This window comes from Podarcis pityusensis, assembly GCF_964106645.2.
Source record: "Podarcis pityusensis genome assembly, chromosome: 6".
NCBI classification, from domain to species: Eukaryota; Metazoa; Chordata; class Lepidosauria; order Squamata; family Lacertidae; genus Podarcis; species Podarcis pityusensis.
In genome coordinates, this window is record NC_138030.1 from 34,671,828 (window position 1) to 34,690,144 (window position 18,317).

General features: G+C 42.2%; 1 protein-coding gene and 1 long non-coding RNA gene across 5 annotated transcripts in view; one reads left to right on the forward strand and one right to left on the reverse strand.

The window, feature by feature from the left end:
- The window catches only part of MAGI3 (membrane associated guanylate kinase, WW and PDZ domain containing 3), a 110,509-nt gene extending 95,163 nt beyond the window's left edge, over positions 1 to 15,346 (reverse strand). For 2 of the 4 annotated variants that reach the window (XM_081009781.1, XM_081009780.1), the window contains exon 1: positions 14,936 to 15,343. In XM_081009781.1, the coding sequence (XP_080865907.1) occupies positions 14,936 to 15,272 (337 nt within the window). In that variant the 5' untranslated portion in view covers positions 15,273 to 15,343. Of the gene's footprint in view, positions 1 to 14,935 lie in introns of all 4 variants that reach the window. The other 2 variants (XM_081009783.1, XM_081009782.1) reach the window with 2 other exon arrangements.
- Positions 15,036 to 18,317, forward strand: part of LOC308479355 — a 41,191-nt gene continuing 37,909 nt past the window's right edge. Inside the window, exon 1 of the long non-coding RNA XR_013987637.1 lies at positions 15,036 to 15,140. This is a non-coding gene — a long non-coding RNA (uncharacterized lncRNA). The remainder of the gene's footprint in view (positions 15,141 to 18,317) is intronic.

Consider the following 18,317-nt stretch of genomic DNA (forward strand, 5'->3'; position numbering starts at 1 on the left):
CCTGTAATCTATTTTTTTCCACACTTGTCTCAGAGTGTGGCCAATAAAGTGAAGGTGAAATTGCTTCTTTTTGAAACCCCAAGAAACTCTCAGGATCCTTTTTAATGTCTACTCAGGTGTAATGCTCACCAATTTCAATGGTACTTACTCCTGGGTAAGAGTTAAGAGTTCTATTTGTATGTGTTATGCTTCAAAATGATATGGCTCTAAAAACTACAACACAAAAGCATGCAAGACCAGGAGATCCTCTGAGGCCAGCACAACCCAAACTAAGCTGCCTGGAATCTCCTAGAGAGCAAGATGATTACCTTTACAGAGTGCTTTGGTGCTTACAACCACAACACAACCGGAACTAACATTAAATACTAAGGGATATTTATCAGTAAATTTAGGTTATTTATAAACTGCCTTTTAGGTCCAAACCCTCCCAAGGAATCTTCCAAAACATTAACAGTATAGAAGACAAATTTAAAGACAGAAATATAATATATACTATCAATCAACAATAGTTAAAACAAAAAACCACAAAAAATAGTTAGAAGCAAAACAGCATCAAAAATATAGCAGCCCAATTGAAATCCTTGGTCAAAAGCAGCAGAAAAAAGAAGTTTTTAGGGCAAGATTAAGGGCCTGCAACAGAGTTTGATACAGGCTACTTCCACCTATGGGAAAGCTATTTTAATACATGAAAGGGTTTTATCCAGTGGACAGACAGATCCCACAGCCAGAGGGGGAAGGAGACTTTTGCTGATTCCCCCTAACCCTGCAGCCCCCAGTGCCACCTCCAAACTGATATAGCTACGACTGGAAAAAGATGCAGACATATACACAACTTCTTACAGTCCCATGCAATCTTCAGCATATTTGCTTCTTTATTTATATCCATTCATATAATTCTAATGAGTCAATTAAGAACATACTCAAACTTAGCATGTATTATCTTTGCAGCAGCTTATCAACTTTCAACAGCACCTTTGTTTGAGAACATAACATTTGTTGGATTTTAATATGTTTTACACTCAGCTTACAAAAAGCAAATCACTTGTTTGAACAATCCTTTCCCCCATCTTACTCATATTTCAAAAGGAAATATATGAAATAACGATTCATTCTCAATAAGATGAGAAACTTGCTTTATTGTCTGCATTATATACCAGTAATCTATATAAGGTTTAAGAAAATGCTACTTAAAGTTATTCCACAGGGTTTCTGAAATATATAGGGATGTCTGGTGGTATGTTAGGAGAGGGGTAGCACCTCTGATGGGGGACACGTCATGCACCTTCTGGAGTAGTTTGTCCACCTTTGGTCTCCACCCTGCACTCAATTCTCATCTGTAGCTCCTAGAAACTGTCAGCATATGACAGTGGCCACAGCCTGGGAAATGGCTTTGACTAGTCAGCTAAATCAGGTGAGGGTAGTCAATGGGTCTCAAACATTCAGTGAGTTAGGGACTTTCCCTGCATACGAAGAAAGGCTGCAGCAGATTAGGTAGACAAGACCAATAGTTAAGGCCAATGGCCAAGAAGTTGGTTACTACACGTGCTATAGAGAGAAATGAGGGGCAGAAGGGGCTCATCAACCTGGGAAGGTAGCCCACCTAGGAGAAGGAAAACTGATCCTAAACCTCCACTTCCTTGCAGGTATAAACATTCATTAGAAAGGCTTCGGGAGTAAACGCTGAGGAAAAATCCATACCCACTGCCTTGTGGGACATGTTTGGGAGAAGAAAACGCTAAGGAGTAAACCCTACACAAATCCAGAGTGGAGTCCCTAAGGTGGTTGGATGGCATTATGGAACGTCTCCTTCCATCAACTGCTTCAGCCACTTGAACCACTTCAGTGAGGTCAAGAGGGGAGTCTTGTCTTCTGGGCAGCCCACGACCTCCATACACATTGCCCAAGCTTGTGCCCAAGGAAGGGGACTTCAGTACTGCAAATGCAGCAAAAAACAACATAGGAAGCAATAGTTATGAGTTATTGGTCTCTGCAGTCACAACAGGTGCAGTGATTCTCCAGCAGTTTGACTTCACCCCCAGAGGCACACTCGATTGTCTCTTGAGACAGACAGATGCCAACAACAGAATCCTAGAGAGAAAAGGAAGGAAGACTGGCAACAGCACAAAACGTACCAATATATCAAATAATATTTAAGCAGCTTAGTAGAAAGTATAAGAATCCCATGTTTCGAAAGCAATTTCTCTAGTTCAACTACTAGACAGCAATGGTAACAAAATCCCCTTTCATTTAATACACACACACACACTTAAAATGTGATAGAGATTATATATACATATAGATGATGACTTTAAGAGTCTGATACTGCAACATTCTGCTACTCTGAATGGATGAAAAAATAGATTTGCATGAGAAGCTATACTTTATTTCTAAATAAAAGACCCAGTGGCCACTCTCTTTAAGTTGGCTTTGGAAGCCTTCTTAACAAGAAGAAAATTGTTACCCTTCTCTGTGAACCTTTGTTCCAGCAGTCAGACGGTCAAAACAGTTGGTAATCAATCCTCTGCCCATAGGAGGAAGGTAGTCATGCCCGGGGCTGAGTGTATTCTTTGCTAAATAACAATGTGTTATTTGCTAAATAACAATTGTGTGCCCGAGTAACCCACTGCCGTATTATCCATTCAGATCTGCAGAAGACCTTGTTTTTAGTCCCTTTATGGTAAGTCAGAGCAGGGAACTTTTCACTTATAACTTTGATTAAAATCACCCCAGATCCCTCCCCTAATTTTTTTAATACAAGATTACTCTTTACCTGTGTGTAATTAGTATATTTAAAGCCTCTTAACTATGGCTATTTACAATATTCTTTGATATTTGGCTTTGTAAACAGATAGTAAACAGAAGTAATATAAATGATGGAAGTAAGAACAAATAGTCTTAGGATGGTGAGGGAGCAGAACAGATTCTATCTAAAAGTTATCTGTCAAAATGCCAGGGCTTTTTTGCAGTTATTTACCTTGGCAGAATGAAAGACATTAAAACTTTTATCTGAGAAGTCTTTTGATATGCAAGAATGTTAATTAGTACGCTAAACACAATGTGGTCTGCTTAATAAGCCTACATGGCAGTGCTTTTTCTAATGGCTTCCTTTTGACTCAGAGAAATTATAGTTTACCTACTTTTTGAAAAGAGTGCATTCCAAAGTTCCTAGACTACTACAGTAAATATCCTGCTGCTTAAAAATGACAATCAGGCATTCATAAGAATGAAACAAGGCTATTTTGGAAGGGAGAGTTTATACGAGTGAGTCTTTGAAGTGGGTTTCAAAAACAAACTAGATGCAAGTTTGTTTGTTTTTAAAAATGGTGAAATGTGGTAATAGATTTTACCACTTTCTGTAATCAAACAGCTGTGTTCTGTACCTGTTGAAATTTCCAAACTATATCTAAAGGGGAGCTCAATATACAGATGATCACACTCTATTGAAATACTACAGTCTTCCAAACATTTAAAAGTCAATGGTGCTTGCTTAAAGACAACGGTGAAGGATTTCTACAAGCTTCCTAGTCAAATTATATGTTCAGTGAATTAAATCTTAACAAAGTCATTTATGAACTTTCATATGGATAGATACATACACCTCTACTTATTAGAGGGGGAAAACACTAGCATATTTGACTCACATTCCTGAAAGGAAGCAAGAAACTCAAATTTGGGGTTGCCAAACATTAAGAGGCTGAAATATCAATAGCTATATTAAAGACACCCAAGCATTTGCATAAGATTTTACATGTTTATGGTCTATTCTCAAATTCCAAAGGGAGGTTTGCAATACCATATCTGACACACTAAGGCTTTTTGTCTGCATCACCAATGTGATGGTTTATTTGCACATCAGTAAAAGGAGTGGAAATTATAGTGGGGATTCAAGATTGGGCCTTCTCAATAGTGCCACCCTAGCTATGGAATTTCCTTTCCCTAGGGGCACTGAAAGCTACATCCTTGTTAAACTTCTGTCAGCACCTTAAAAAAAAAAAAATTCACCTAAGCATATGGTAGATTTGTTTGGTCTGCTTCAATTTATGGGATTATTTTGTGTCCTATTTATATTTGACATTTAATAGTGCCTTATCTGTTTTACATACTGTATTTTTAACTTTGTTGCCTGACCGTTACTGTAAATCACTTTGTGATCTTTCTGATGTGTAGTATGTAAATATACTTAAAGTTAAAATAAAGATGGATTAACATTACATTACATAATGTTTGCAAAAGCATTGCATTGAAGTATTCTACTAAGGAATGCTAACAGCTGCTAAGTGGGCTGAACAGAAGTGAAAAACAAACTTTTAAAACTGCATTACCTTATTTGTTCCAGTAATCCAGACTAATATTCAGTGCAAAGTCAAACTCAAAACTGAAGGAGAGGAGTTTGACAAGCATGATGAGTTCAGCTGTCTCATCTCTAGAATGGAGTCCAGACAATCCCCACAAGAAGCCTGCTCCACTACATAGATGATGGATTGCTATTTTTCAGTCTAAACTTTTTCCCAGCTCCTGTCTCTTTTGCACGGGGAGGAGCTAGGAATACCTGGAAACCCTAGTCTTAGAAACCCTAGCCTATTGTCTGCACAGTGGAGCTGACTGATTGGGAAGAAGTTTTCTAGACTCCACTCCCAAAAGAGATAGGGCAGCTGACATCATCACACATCTCACCATCAGCCTGAGTTTTAACAAGTATTAAAACTTGTTTATCCCAGATGAGTTATTTAACATGCTCCTTTGCCTATGGGTTCTACATTTATTTATTTAAAGATTTCTGCACCATCTAGTCTCATGGCAATTTAACTATGGTGCTGGCCAACTGTTGCAATTTGAACAAAAAATCCTTCCTTCCTTGTCCTGTCTTCAAAAACACTAGAAACCAAAGATTTGTTTGATGACTGTGTTTATGCTGCTAGGGATTAGAACCAAATCTGAGAAGCACAGCAGCTTGAGGCTGCAGGTGTCTGCTCAGCTGCTGCTCCCCTGAGCCATAAGAGGCCTGTGCAGGGAAACTAATGAATGCTTCCAGACAGCATGCTTGTGAATTGTGACTGGGTGAGAGAGTAGGCTGGTTTCTATGACATCATGCTAATATTCCCTGCTGCTACCACATCTTGATTGGTGTCCTCTCTGCACAGCTAGTGTGGAAGAGCAGCAGGAGTGATGCAATTAATGGGTAGCTAGGGAGGCTGTAGAAGCAGCTGCTGCCACTACACTTACTTTCTGCAACAGGGGTGAGAAACATTTTCTGGGCAAAAGATCAGATCCTTATCTCCCCACCCCTGTAGGGCCAAGATTGATCTGTCTGAATGCCCTTTTGAAAAGAACTCTGCCTTCCTGCCCACTAGCCAACCTCACTCAGTGGTGTTAACCCTATTCTATCACAATGACTATTACATTCATTTTGAGGTTATATCCCCTTCACCTACTAGGCAATATTATGCAACTCAGCTTCACCTGATTCTTTTAACTTCCTGCACACCATCCAAACATAACCCAATAACCGCCCACAATCTACAATCTTGCCTCTTGGCTGCATCCTACTTCCCCACCCCCTAACTTGCTGCTTTCTTTAACATCTTGACTAAGAGTTCTGGAAAATTCAAAACTTGCCACACTTCTGACACTTTGGTTTGCTCCAAAAAAGGCGCGGTCCAACTGTGGATTTTCAAGTTTATTCTGCTTTTGATGTTGCTGCTGTAGGACAGTGTCCAACTAATTATGTCCATATAAGTGCTTGCATAGCAGTGAGAAGCTTAACTGGACAACAGGAAAATTCTGCCTAAATAGTCAAACTTTCTAAGGACATTTCTGAAAACTGTTGTATACAGAACTTCACCACACATTTCCTTGAACCAGAAACAGTGCAAACTGCCATACTAAGTGATTCTAACAACTCCACATTTTCACCTGACAGTGTTAATTGATAAAATGTCATATCAACAGTCCATCTGTTATTATAACAGCTAATTTGAAAGAGCAATTCACTACAAGAAAAAATTAGACAATGTAAAGTGTTCACACTGCATTTTAACATCACAGAATTAAAAATTTAGCAAGATTTTAAAAACAATCATTAAGCTTATTTGAAAATTGGCACATTCAAAGTGAATAAATTGTAGAGTTCTTTAACTCGAGATAACCTAAAATAATGTGCTGTTTTCCTGTGCCAACTACCAGAGTATAAAACGGACCAAATGCGTCATAATAATCATTTATGCAAGGGGTGAGGCACCTCTGGCCTGCCAAGCCACTTGGCACAAACCACACCTGGCTTTCCCACATCCAACATCAGGTGCAAGAAACTTGAAGCCAGAGCTGAAATGTAGAAGAATCGAGCTACATCCCACAAAGCAAAAAGGTTTCTATGGGTCATCCTATGTCATCAAGTGATTAACAAGTGAGCAGTTTCACCCACTTGTCAAATTGGTCTACAACAGGCATAGGCAACCTGGGCCTTCCAGATGTTTTGGGACTACAACTCCCTTGATTCCTAGCTAACAGGACCGGAGGTCAGGGATGATGGGAATTGTAGTCCCAAAACATCTGGAGGGCCGAGTTTGCCTATGCCTGGTCTACAAGGTGAGGGAATTCTGGATATGGCCTGATAACCAGATCCTATTTCCCACAGCTATATCATGCAAATTCATTCTAAGCATGGATACTTATGTGGCTAAAACAGTCATATCCATGTATAACAGACAAATATCCACAGACCTGGGGGAACTCCCAACATTCAGCACTTGATTGATATTTATATAGCACCTGTAAAAAGGTAACTTAAAAAGGTTAAACTGCCAGGCTCTTTGCACAAAAGGTGTTTATTGTGGGAACGGTGCTCCTCACACATTTATTTTTTATTTTGCAGCATGCAAATGATGACACTGGCATCAAAATGCTAGCCCATATTTCCCTCCATTTACTTGAAATTTACCCTTTCTTGGGGAAAGCCAGTCTTTTTAAACAAAAAAAAAAAAACCAGTTGCCAACACTCCATTTCCAATATCTAATTGACTTGTTTGCAAATTAAGTCCCTGCCTGAAAGTACCCCTAGTGTCAAAATGGTCAGGATGGCTATTTAAGAAAACTGATGCAGTTGCTTATTTTAAAATTCAATATTATGGACAATATGGTCTACTGTAACTGGGGACAAGCACACTGCAGTTCACCTTCAAACTGTAATCACCTAGAAATAAAAAGACTGCAGGTATAAAATGAATTGGTAAGAGTGCCTAAGATATAGAATGGAGTGTACCATTTCAGATGTGAGAGTAATTAAGAGTGTGCCATCACGTAAAACAGTCTTGTGCAAGCAACAACAGCAAAAACAGCTGGCTGGGTTAGAGCCTGTTTCCCAGAAGCCCTAATATTTTATGCAGAGTACTCAGAAATGCTGCCTAAACTGGTGCACTCTATTTATGCTACCTGAGGATTCTACCTCCACATTCTTCTGCATGTATAGACCACCCCACCCTCATTGGGTAGTTTTTAAAGAATAACAGGTGTTATAGATGTCACTGTTGCCTATACCGAGAGCTAAACTGCATGTTACATGCAAATGCATAATGGCAGCCTAACAGCCCTTATAATGGGGAAGAGCCATTTCAGGAGAATGTTAGAGGAAGAGGGGTGCCTTTCCTACACTAAATCACATCCTCACTGTAGTTTGGCCTTAATATGCAGTACCTGATGAATCTACAAATTCACACTGCTGCTTAGGAGAGAGCAATGATTTTTCTTGAGAACAGAGGGTGCTAGAAGACAAGGAATTATCACAATCTTTCACAGATGTATTACATCAGATTGTTCTTAGCAGGCAGAACATGCTTAAAGTTAAGGCCCCTTAAGACCAGCAATCTACAGCATCGACTACCTCAAGTTCTCCCTCCTCACATTCAGGACTCCCCACATCCATCTTTTGATCAGAGAATGTTCAGCTCTTTGGTGCCACTTCTCTCCCTCAGCAACAACTCCAGTGACTCCACTTCTTCTTCCCTGCTCTGCAGAACATAGCCCCCATGATGAACTTGCGAAGTTGTATATTTTTAATGCTGTATCTCCCCCTCAAACCCCACCCCACCCCACCCCACTAGGCGGCTAGGTAGACATAGTGAAGTTAATGGCACTGTAGTAGCTAGGCCACATTGCATCATACACTATTGCAGGAGAATTAATTGTTTTCTCCAGTAATACAAACTGTCTTTTAAAGACGACGGTCAGCCAACAGAGTCAAAGAATCTGCATAGATTGCCTCAATTCTCCATGACTGTGTGGAGTAGAGAATTGAGTCTGCAGATAGGCCTGCTGCATGAGAATCAAGAACACTTCAGCAAACCATGTGTAACGATAAAAGGGACACTACAAGGCATGTACGTGGGTGGAACTTCCGTCCTCAAAACTGAGAAACTGGAACTCCATGACCAATCTTTAATCAAGCCATAACAACTTCCTTCCTTCACAAATATTCATTACAACTAAAGAAGCCTGTCGTGTGTCTGGTCTGTAACCACAAACTGACCACTCCTGCTGTATAGCAATAATGGAGCAAGACATCACTGATATGAGTAGTGAAAAACACTTTAAATAATAATTTAAATCAAATTCTAATAGTAAGACCTCATATTTTATATGTCCATTCAAAATACATACTCCTAGATAAAACCATGGTAAGAGCAATCTACTTCCTCGCTAAATGTTTTCTAGAAGGGGACTCCTCTTTGTGTCAGTTTATAATTTGTGATAGCCCAAAGTTTCTTTGAGCATTTGTAACACAAGTTCCCTGTATTACTGACAATGATAATAATAATAATAATAATTCATTTTGCAAAAAAATGAAGTCTTGTGTTGGACACTATGCTAGGGCACCTCAAATCAGGCAGTTTTCCAGTAGTGTGGATTTGGAGGGGCTCAAATCATATTCAGGGATATAAAACCCAAGTTTCTTGTAAATGTGGTCTGGGACCACCACAAGCCGAAGTGTGTTACAAGGACAAGTCCAGCAAGTGTATTGATGCAACCGAAAGGTCATGGAATTATATATATATTGTGTTAGAGGCATATATTATTCGGTTTCTTATTCAGACTGCTCATATAGCTCTGGATCAAACAAGTAACTGGGAACTATCAGTGTCATGCAAGAAGCTGGAATGGGAGCAAGACAGGCAGGACACTTAGAAGGAAATTATTTAAAAAGTGGTGATGTGTGTTGAAGCTTATTGGATACAGGTCTCTAATAAATGAAATCAAGCTCTCTTGAATGTATGTTATAGAAAGCCCTGGCTCACATACCACATGAAGTGGTCTAAAACTAATGATGATTTAATGTGATTGGTCAGCATGTTGATGCACACTGCTCAAAAGTTACTTCAGCACTGCTCCCCAGCTGTGCCTGTACCAGAGTCTGGTTTGTTGTATTGTCTGAATCTGGCTCCTGGTTCCTCTCCAAACAAGCCATGTACTATAAACCAAGAACAAACCTTGGTTACCATATGCACCTTTTTTAGAGAGAAATAAATCACAAACCAGGGGTCGGACAACAGCCTCCAGCTTCTTTTGGTGTGGCAGCATCTGTGAGGAACATAGATTGTTTTAAACTATGTTGCATGTGATGTGTGACCTAGCCAATGATTTGCATGAATCTTCATAATATGAATGGAAACAGTTTCTTCCCCCAAATGATCTAAATAGAAAAAAATGTAAAACACCCTTAATTTGTGATCAAATCTAACCACAATCTCATTTCAATAGAGCTCCTATGCAGAATCCAAAGCAACTCAATTTTAATTGAGTTCCCAGACACCTTGGGGAATCAGGAAAGCAGTTTATGCATCATTTCCATCTTTCCAAGAAACATTCATCCACAGGACAACATTTAGTGCATATTCTCCATGCAAGGTAACAGCTAATAACAGCCTGGCTGGAATGTCACACAAGACAAATGTGGCCTAGAAACATATTCATCAACTTCCCCATCTCATCAATGTGTGAAGGTTGCAAGAGAGATAGCTCAGGGTAAAAACAGTTCAGTGAGAGTAAAAGATTTGAACTCCACTGATCCACAGGATCACAGAACAGGCCTTGGAATGCTTATTGTGTGGCATTAATTAGTTTTTTGCACAGGAGTCACAACATTTGCAGAACCCAGGAATACAAAGCCAAGTCAATTCCACAGCCAAAACAAATACAACTCCTCTCAACTGTACAAAATGTCATACAGATAGACACTACCAAACAAATAACATAGCATTGACTATAATCCTGCCAGGTGATGTTAAAAGTGAAACCCAAAAGGTTTTTCTGAATAGCCAATAACAGATAAAACATACTGAAGCAAGCCAGCATCGGTTTCCACAGAAAAATCTTTCTTGAGTTGCACAGAAAATGCTAAATCAGGGTGGTCCAATGCATGGCCCTAGAGGCCTTTTTTGGCAGCCTTTGGCAACATTTGACGCGCCAGCTCTGAGGCCCCGGGCTTTGGGAAGGAGGCATGACGACTCTTGACAAACCCTAGAGTCCTCCTGCCTCCTTTCCAAAGCCTAGTTAGTGCTTCCCCAGCTTTGGGAAGGAAGTAGGGGGGGCTTTGGGATCCTGCCAGAGCCTTGTGCCTCCTTTCCTAAAGCCCAGCATCTTGCTTAGCTAGCTTTGGGAAAGCAGCTCAAGGGCTAGGGGAGGGGAGGGGCTCGAATTTTGGCCTCACTCCCCTGCCATGTGACAAAGCAGTGTGCAGACTGTGGGTTCCATGTCAAAGTACTCTTCTGGCCCACTTGGTATGAAATGTTGGACCACCCTGGGCTAAATTGTTTGTTAGGCAGTGCAACAAAAGTAAAAGGTATTATATGCAAGATTCAGAAAACAGCAAAAGAGGAGTGTGGATAAAATGAGGGAACCTTTATCTCACCTAAAGCTTAGTTCCAGCAGTTCACATCCCCTGCTCTCCTTCTCTGAAGACATATGTTTGAAACTGCTGTCCTAACCTAGCTTGGCCCTTAAGCCACCTGAATACATTTCTATACAAGTGGGTCCATTTTCTAATGCATGCTGTATATGAAGCAGGTCAGTTCATTTAGATCTCTGCTTCTCACCACCTCAAGGTTATATTGTAACCTAATCCGAGTCTCTGTCTCACTTTACCCTGAGAAGCCCATTATTTATCAAAATGTGTTCTTATGTGCCAAGAAGCTGATTGACTGATGGCAGAGTAGCAATTTGAACTTGGGTTTCCCACACCCAACCATTATATTCTACCACTGCTTCATATTTTCTGAAGCTTCACTCATTTCCACAATAAAAAGGAAAGGAGTTAGAAAACAGCCTGATTGTTAGAAGAGTCTTGCCATTTATGTTCAAACTACAAAAGTCTTACAGTTAGGTTAAAATGAATACTTCACTCTCTTATACTGTATTGGAAAGCAATCAGAAGTGTCAAACAGCTACAAGAAAATCCACAGAAGGCCTCTGTAGCAAAACTAAAGCCAAACACAATTCTTACTTGGAAACAATTAAGGTTAATACTTGCATCCCAACTTTTCCATATTCAGCCATACACTTTAACAGGACCTTTTATATACATTTCTATACGCCAGTGAAAACATCTTTTTTGAAGCTCAAAAGTTAACAGTTGAAGTTACTTTGCTATTATTTCCCAAGTAAATTAATATATGTGGCAAGACAACTATAGAAATAGATACTAGCTATAAATGAAAAGCACACAGGAGGTACATTTTGCCAAAATTGAGTTGTGTCACGTAACGAAAGTTCATCATAATTGTCTACTTAATATTCATATTTGTGCTGTACTAGAACAGCTATAATTAGCTTCAAATTTACAATTGTAAATCATCAGACTATGATTGCAAGTAACAGTGCTTAGCAATAACTTGACATTTGAAATGCATACTGGCAAGGAAGCTAAATAATTAACACAATTATTTGATATCTCCTATATATACACAAATTAACACCACCATGGCAAGATGAGACTTCCATTAGAAAAATGAAGTTGACAGAAATGCAAGACAGTCTTATGAATCACTGCAAATACTTTGCACTAGGTTCCAGGCCATACACAAATATAATTATGTAATTGCATAACTAATGCTTACTCCACTTCATGTTAGCAAAGGGTATTTTTAACATTTTGTATAAATTTCTGGTGCTGAAAGCCAGGACATTTCTACTACATGACTATAAGCTTTTACTTTCTTTCATGAAGCAAGCACTCTAGGAAAAAAGCTTAGACAGATCGCTTGGGGGAGTAATAGTAATTTTATCAGTCTCCCAAGTTTTCCTTTATGTCCTCTTCTACTGAAAATTACACTGTTTCACTATCAGTTTACATATTGATTATGTACTGATGTACATATGCTGCCGTAGATCTGAAAATAATCACCACACATCATCTTACTTCAAGGTTAGCCTCTACTACTATATTTTGCTATGTCAAACTGAAGACAAACATAAGCAGAAAGCTTTATTTCATAAGCTATTATAAAAACTATTAAGTAAAATAATCCCATTTCCTGTGTAAGTCTTAAATAAAGAACAGAAAGCTGCACATTCTTTAAGTACAACATTAAGCATTCAAAACCACACATTAAATTCGGTATAACACGTTCAAACTTAAACAAAATAGAGAATTATCTTGTTGCCCTAGAGACACTGTTACATTCATATGTTACATTCATACTATATTCCACACAGACAATACAAGCACTTATTTTAGATATTGTAAACTTTCTCTAATTCTAGAAAGGAGTATGTTAACTGTAAAAAACCTTGAAGTGTGAACAATGGCAAAACACAAGAAGAATCAGAGTAATTTATAACACTAACAGCACAGAGAAGTTTTCATACCAAAACCTATGTTTGATATGTTTTGTTCCTCAGGCCAAAATATCACTGTTATGTGATAGCAAATATTCATAGGAACTACAACAGCTTGTGGGGCATAATCTGTCAAGTATTGCTCCCCATACAGCAGGAGGAATTTTAAGACAAAATAACACAGCTGAAAATACAGAAAAACCCATGATGAAAGGCTGTCCTAAAAACAAACTGCTAAACTCTGGCATCTGGATTTACCTTTGCTTATAAGAACTACAGTGGTACCTCTGGATACGAGAGTGTTTTAAACAGGTAACACCAGATGCGTCTTACTAAATGAACAGTCCTTTCAGAAAACTGACCAAAACAAAAGGAAATCACCTTTCTTGCCTCTCTCTGCTGTTCATGTTTCTGCCATACAGAAATACTAATTTTATATGAAGAGATAGTGAACAAGCCCACAACTAGCCTAAATGATGGCTTTTAATAATGCTCATTCACTAATCTTCCCCAAGAGTAACATTAGCTTTCAGTAAACCTCAGTGCTCTATAAACTTTATTCTCTCACACAGTAATATACAAACAACTAGCTTTGCAGAGGAATCGCTGGATTATGAATGCCACAGGGAAGGCTGAAACAAAAGGTTAATCACAATTTCACTCATAGATGAAAATCAGTTCAACAATGTTAGAAATCAAATGTAAGGCTAGGAGTCTATTGTAACATGAATCTGTTCCACTGAAAAGAGCTGCAGGGTCTACATCACAGATACAACATGCAAGAACCTGTTTGCTCAAGCATGAAGAACAATTACAACAGCTCCCTCCCCCAAATATACATGCAACTAAAAGCTTCCCCCTTCCATTGAGAATGAATGGCACAGAAACACAAACACATAAGAATCATGCATTATGGCAAACCCTAGCCTATGCAATGTTTAAATAGTTATAATGGTTCTTTCCTCAACATAGATTGCCAGGATAGTGCATAAAAAATCTTTATTGCTAAACACCAAGGTTACAAGTAACTATGCCAAAAGTCAAAGATTTCTTACTATTCTGCCTTTAGCAATATTGTTATTTGTAAAAGAATAATTAATCCACTGTAGTGAAAGTCAGACACCTTGAAACTACTAGGATGACAACCATATCTAACACTGTGCAAAGCAGTAGACCTTACTGGAACAAATCACATACAAACCCAGCTAAGGTTCTTTGCTACCACATAGCTTGCCAGCCCCTCTCCAGGTTAAAGCAGGTCTTGCAAATGGAAGCATTTGAATAATGACACTAATACTGGAGCGGAAGGTGGATACTGGAGTAAACAGGAAGGGCCAAGTCTGCTCAGGGAAGGGATTTAGCAGATGTGGAGGGGGGGGGGGCTTGGAGAGAGAAGATATATCAGGGTCAGGTTTGCTTTAGTGGTAAAACAGTGGTGGAAGGCAGCTGTACAGAAGGCAAGGAATAAATAAGACACAGGGAGGGCAAATATGCCAAGGAAAAATGGGCAGGCAGAGATTAGTGCTCCAGGAAGTACAGAAGTCGGGTGACACAGGTAGGGCGATGTGTGCCCTGAAGGGTAGGAGATATGACAGAAAGATAGCTTCGTGATAAGGCGGCAAGACGAGCGCAGGTTAGGCAAGCTAGATGCGCCAACACTAACGAGGAAAACATAAGTAAGGGGGGAGGAAAGGGAGAGAACGGATGGAGGAAAGCGTACTTTGGCAGAACAGGCAATGGCGAGGAGGACACTGCCCAGAGTAGAGGCTGGAGGGCGACAGGGCACTGTGCTTTGGGCGGGAGAAGAGAGCAAAAGAAAGGAAAACAGGGTGGCTGGGAGATGAGCAGGGTTTGCAAAGGTGAACCTTACAATGGAGGAGACCAGGAAGGGACCTAAGGCGAGGCGGGGGGGGGGGCTGTTTGAAGAGGGGCAGGTGCGCCTGGGTGGAGCCGAGGGCGGCGACTCGAGAGGCCAGGCTCTCCCTCCCACCGAGAGGTTAAAAGGGTAGGGTGGAGGGGGGGGGGAGAGAGAAATAAAGAAGCCTCCTAACCTCCCTCCCCCCCCCCTCGCGCGCAGCGGACGTTTCTCCCGACCGACAGACGGACTGACCTGGCCGCACGGTCTTGAGGCGCACCGGCTCCCTGAAGTGGCGGATGACGGCCAGGGTGTCTCGGTGCGTGAGGCCGCTCACCGGGGTGCCGTTCACCTCCAGAAGCACGTCCCCCGGGGCGGGGGGCTTCCCCGAGAGCAGGACGGGGCCACTCCCGCCGCCGCCGCCTCCGGACTCGGCCAGCGTCGGCAGGCGGCCCCCGAGGTAAGGGAACTCTCCGCGCTCGGCGCCCCCGCGCAGGAGGTCGGGGTCCGGGCCGGGGCCGCCCCCCCAGGACACGGCGCACTCCTGCACCTTGCTCAGCCAGTGGCGCTTCCTCCGCAGCGTCTTAGACATGAGGCCACACCATGGGCGCCCCTCCGCGCGCACGCTCTGCCCGCTCCCCGGTCCCGCCGAGCTCCCCTCGCGGCCGGCCGGCCAGCCCAACCTCCCGCGCGCGCGCCCTCGCGCCTCCTTCGGCCACCACCGGCCGCGACTGCCTCCCAACTGGCGCCCTCAGCGCGGCGGCGGCGGCGGCGGCGGCAGGAGCACGCCCCCTCCTCCCCTTGGACACACCTCTTTCGCCTCCTCCCTTCCCCTCCCCGCCGTTGTCTTAAGCCCCGCCCGACATTCCGGGGGGTGGGGCCAAGTGGGTTGACGTCAGGAGATAAGAACTTTCAGGGACCGGAGAGAGGGGGGAGGGGTTTGCGGCAAGAACTTCGGCGGGGAAGGGGAGGCGCGAAGCAATGGAACCCTCGTCCTTGCCCCAGAGCAGCTCCGCAAACTCCGACCTGAAGCCGCTTTTCCGTCGAAGTTCGCAGTACTCGGGAAGCGTGCTTGTAATTGCGGCAGACACGGCCGGAGCCCCTCGTGGTCTTCCTCTCCACCAGTATGCCCAGAGGGAGAAGTCGAGGTGGCTCCCGGGAGGCAGAGGCTCCTCCGCCTCGCCACTGCCTTTCGTCTCCCCCCTCTGGGCATTCTGGATCGAGCCCATCCTGCCGTCTAGAGGAAGAGACCCAAGTGAACCGAGGCAGCAGTCAGAGGCAGCTGCCTTCTTGGCTTCTCCTCCAGAGCAGGCAGCCAGGCATGAAAGAAGAACAGCAGCAAATAGTATGGTGGCACCTTAATGAATCATTAAAAAGGCATTGCAGCATAAGCTGCAGTCTACTTTGTCAGGTGCATGAAGTGCTGCAACGGTGAGAATCCGGTCAGAAAAGTTGATGAGCTTCCCATTTTTGGCGAAGTTGTGTTGTGCAGGAGATGAAGCAGTAACTTCGGAGGAACAGTGACTTCTGCTATCCTGCTCACTTCCTCTGGGATGCAGAGCTGGGCCGAATTCCCACCACAGACCAGAGGGAGAGTCAAGGTGGCTGCTCCTATAAACTGACACCCACTCAGTCCCACTTTGGGTAGGAGAGAGAAAGGAGTAGGTGCCCCTGCTGCCAGCAGTGGCGTCTTCTGCTCCAAAGTGTCAGCTACTTATGCGTGCCTGAGGGGCCCTCCCAAATTGCTAGGACCTCAACAGTTGCCTGATGCTGCTGACCTCTGCCCCCTCCCCCAGCTCTGGTGCCAAAGGAAAGTGGTTGTGGGCTGCTTTGAATGGTGCAGTTATAAGCCCTTGTATTTGACCTTAGCTATTTCATACACAAATCCAAAGTACTTTTACTTGAAATTCTCACGTGCCAATGGAATTTACTGCCAAATCCATGTTCTCAGCTTTGCACACTGTGAGCCTGAGCAGATGCGTGCTTACTTGAAAATTATTCGGAGTAGCGTGGGGCTTAGCCCCAATCATGCATAGCAATTTAGCCTCTGAATATTTGCACACATAAATTGTGAAAAACAATACAGAAGGTGCTCAAAGGTACCCTGTTCCCATTAAGAACAAGGACAGTGACTTAAGCATTTAATGGGCAAAAGCCATACTAGCTTCCTTTTCATACTATATCGGATGCTTACCATGATTACAGTAAAGCCCAAAGCCCCTTTTATTCAGAAGTAAGTCTCAAAATAAAGAACCATCAGAAGAGAGAGCAGAGAGCTTGAAGATGATCAAGGGTCTGGAAACCAAGCCTTATGAGGAACTGTTGAGGGAGTTGGGTATGTTTAGCCTGCAGAAGAAAGGACGGAGATATGATAGTCATCTTCAAATATCTGAAAGGCTGTCACATGGAAGATGGAGCAAGTTTCTTTTCTGCTGCTCCAGAGGGCAGGACCCATACTATTGGATTCAAAGGAGATTCTAACTAAACATCAGGAATAACTTTTAAGGTAGCAGGAGTTGTTTGCCAGTGGAATAGACTCCCTTAGAAAGTGATGGACTCTCCTTCATTTGAGGTTTTTAAACCAGTTGGATGGCCACATGTCATGGATGCTTCAGCTGAGATTCCTGCATTGCAGGGAGTTGGACTAGATGATCCTTGGGGTACCTTCCAATTCTATGATTCTGTGAGAAGTAAGTCTTATTTAATTATGCTGGACTTACTTGCAAGTGAACAGGGCTACGATTGCACTGCCAGTTTATGAAACATAACCTTTGTACATTTCTGCCTATCACCAGCTACATGTCCCCTTCTATCCGTTTCCCTATTAAAACAAATGCAATTCCATAAGAACCATTGTTGTGTTAACAGCTCTCTAAGTACAGATTGCAATATTTTTCTTCAGATATATTTGATTAGCATAGGAGAGAAGAAAGAATGGAACATAAGATGTAAGATTTTCTGTACACACACCTCACTGCCACAACCTTCAATATTTATTTTATGAAATTGCGACTCCTTGCTCGACTGCCACAACATTTCAAGCCCATTGCCATTCCCAGGAGTGTCACAGCAACGGGCCTTTGTTTGATACCTGCACATTTTTTTATAGCAAGAAACTCAAATCAGGCACAAAGCACATGAGAGCAGCAGGACTTGCAATACAAGACGCTAAAACCATTCCAAGTCCAGCTCTACTAATCCACCTCAGTATAACGTGCCTTTGCATTAATTATTTGTTTCTTTACCTTGTTTACTCTGGCCTGCTATGGAGTAGCTTCCTATGTACAGTCTTTTCCTTGCCTGGTGCTCTCCAGGTGTTGCTGGACTCCAGCTCCCATCATCTCTGACTGTTGTTCATGCTGGCTAAGGCTGATGGGAGTCCAACAGGCACCTAGAGAGCACTAGATTGGGGAAGGCTGCTATGTAAATCTCCCCCACTCCTTCCCTCAATTATCACCCAATATTAACAATGAAGCAGGGAAAACAGTGACAGCAAAATTCTGCTAGCAGGCTTCTTCAGAAGTGAAGTGTCTTGGTCTTTCCCCACATTCCACATCCACTTCTCAGTAGCAGCTCCTGGATTCCATAACTTTCTGCCTAACTGTGTGCACCTAGCTCCAACTTTGGTAGTATTCAG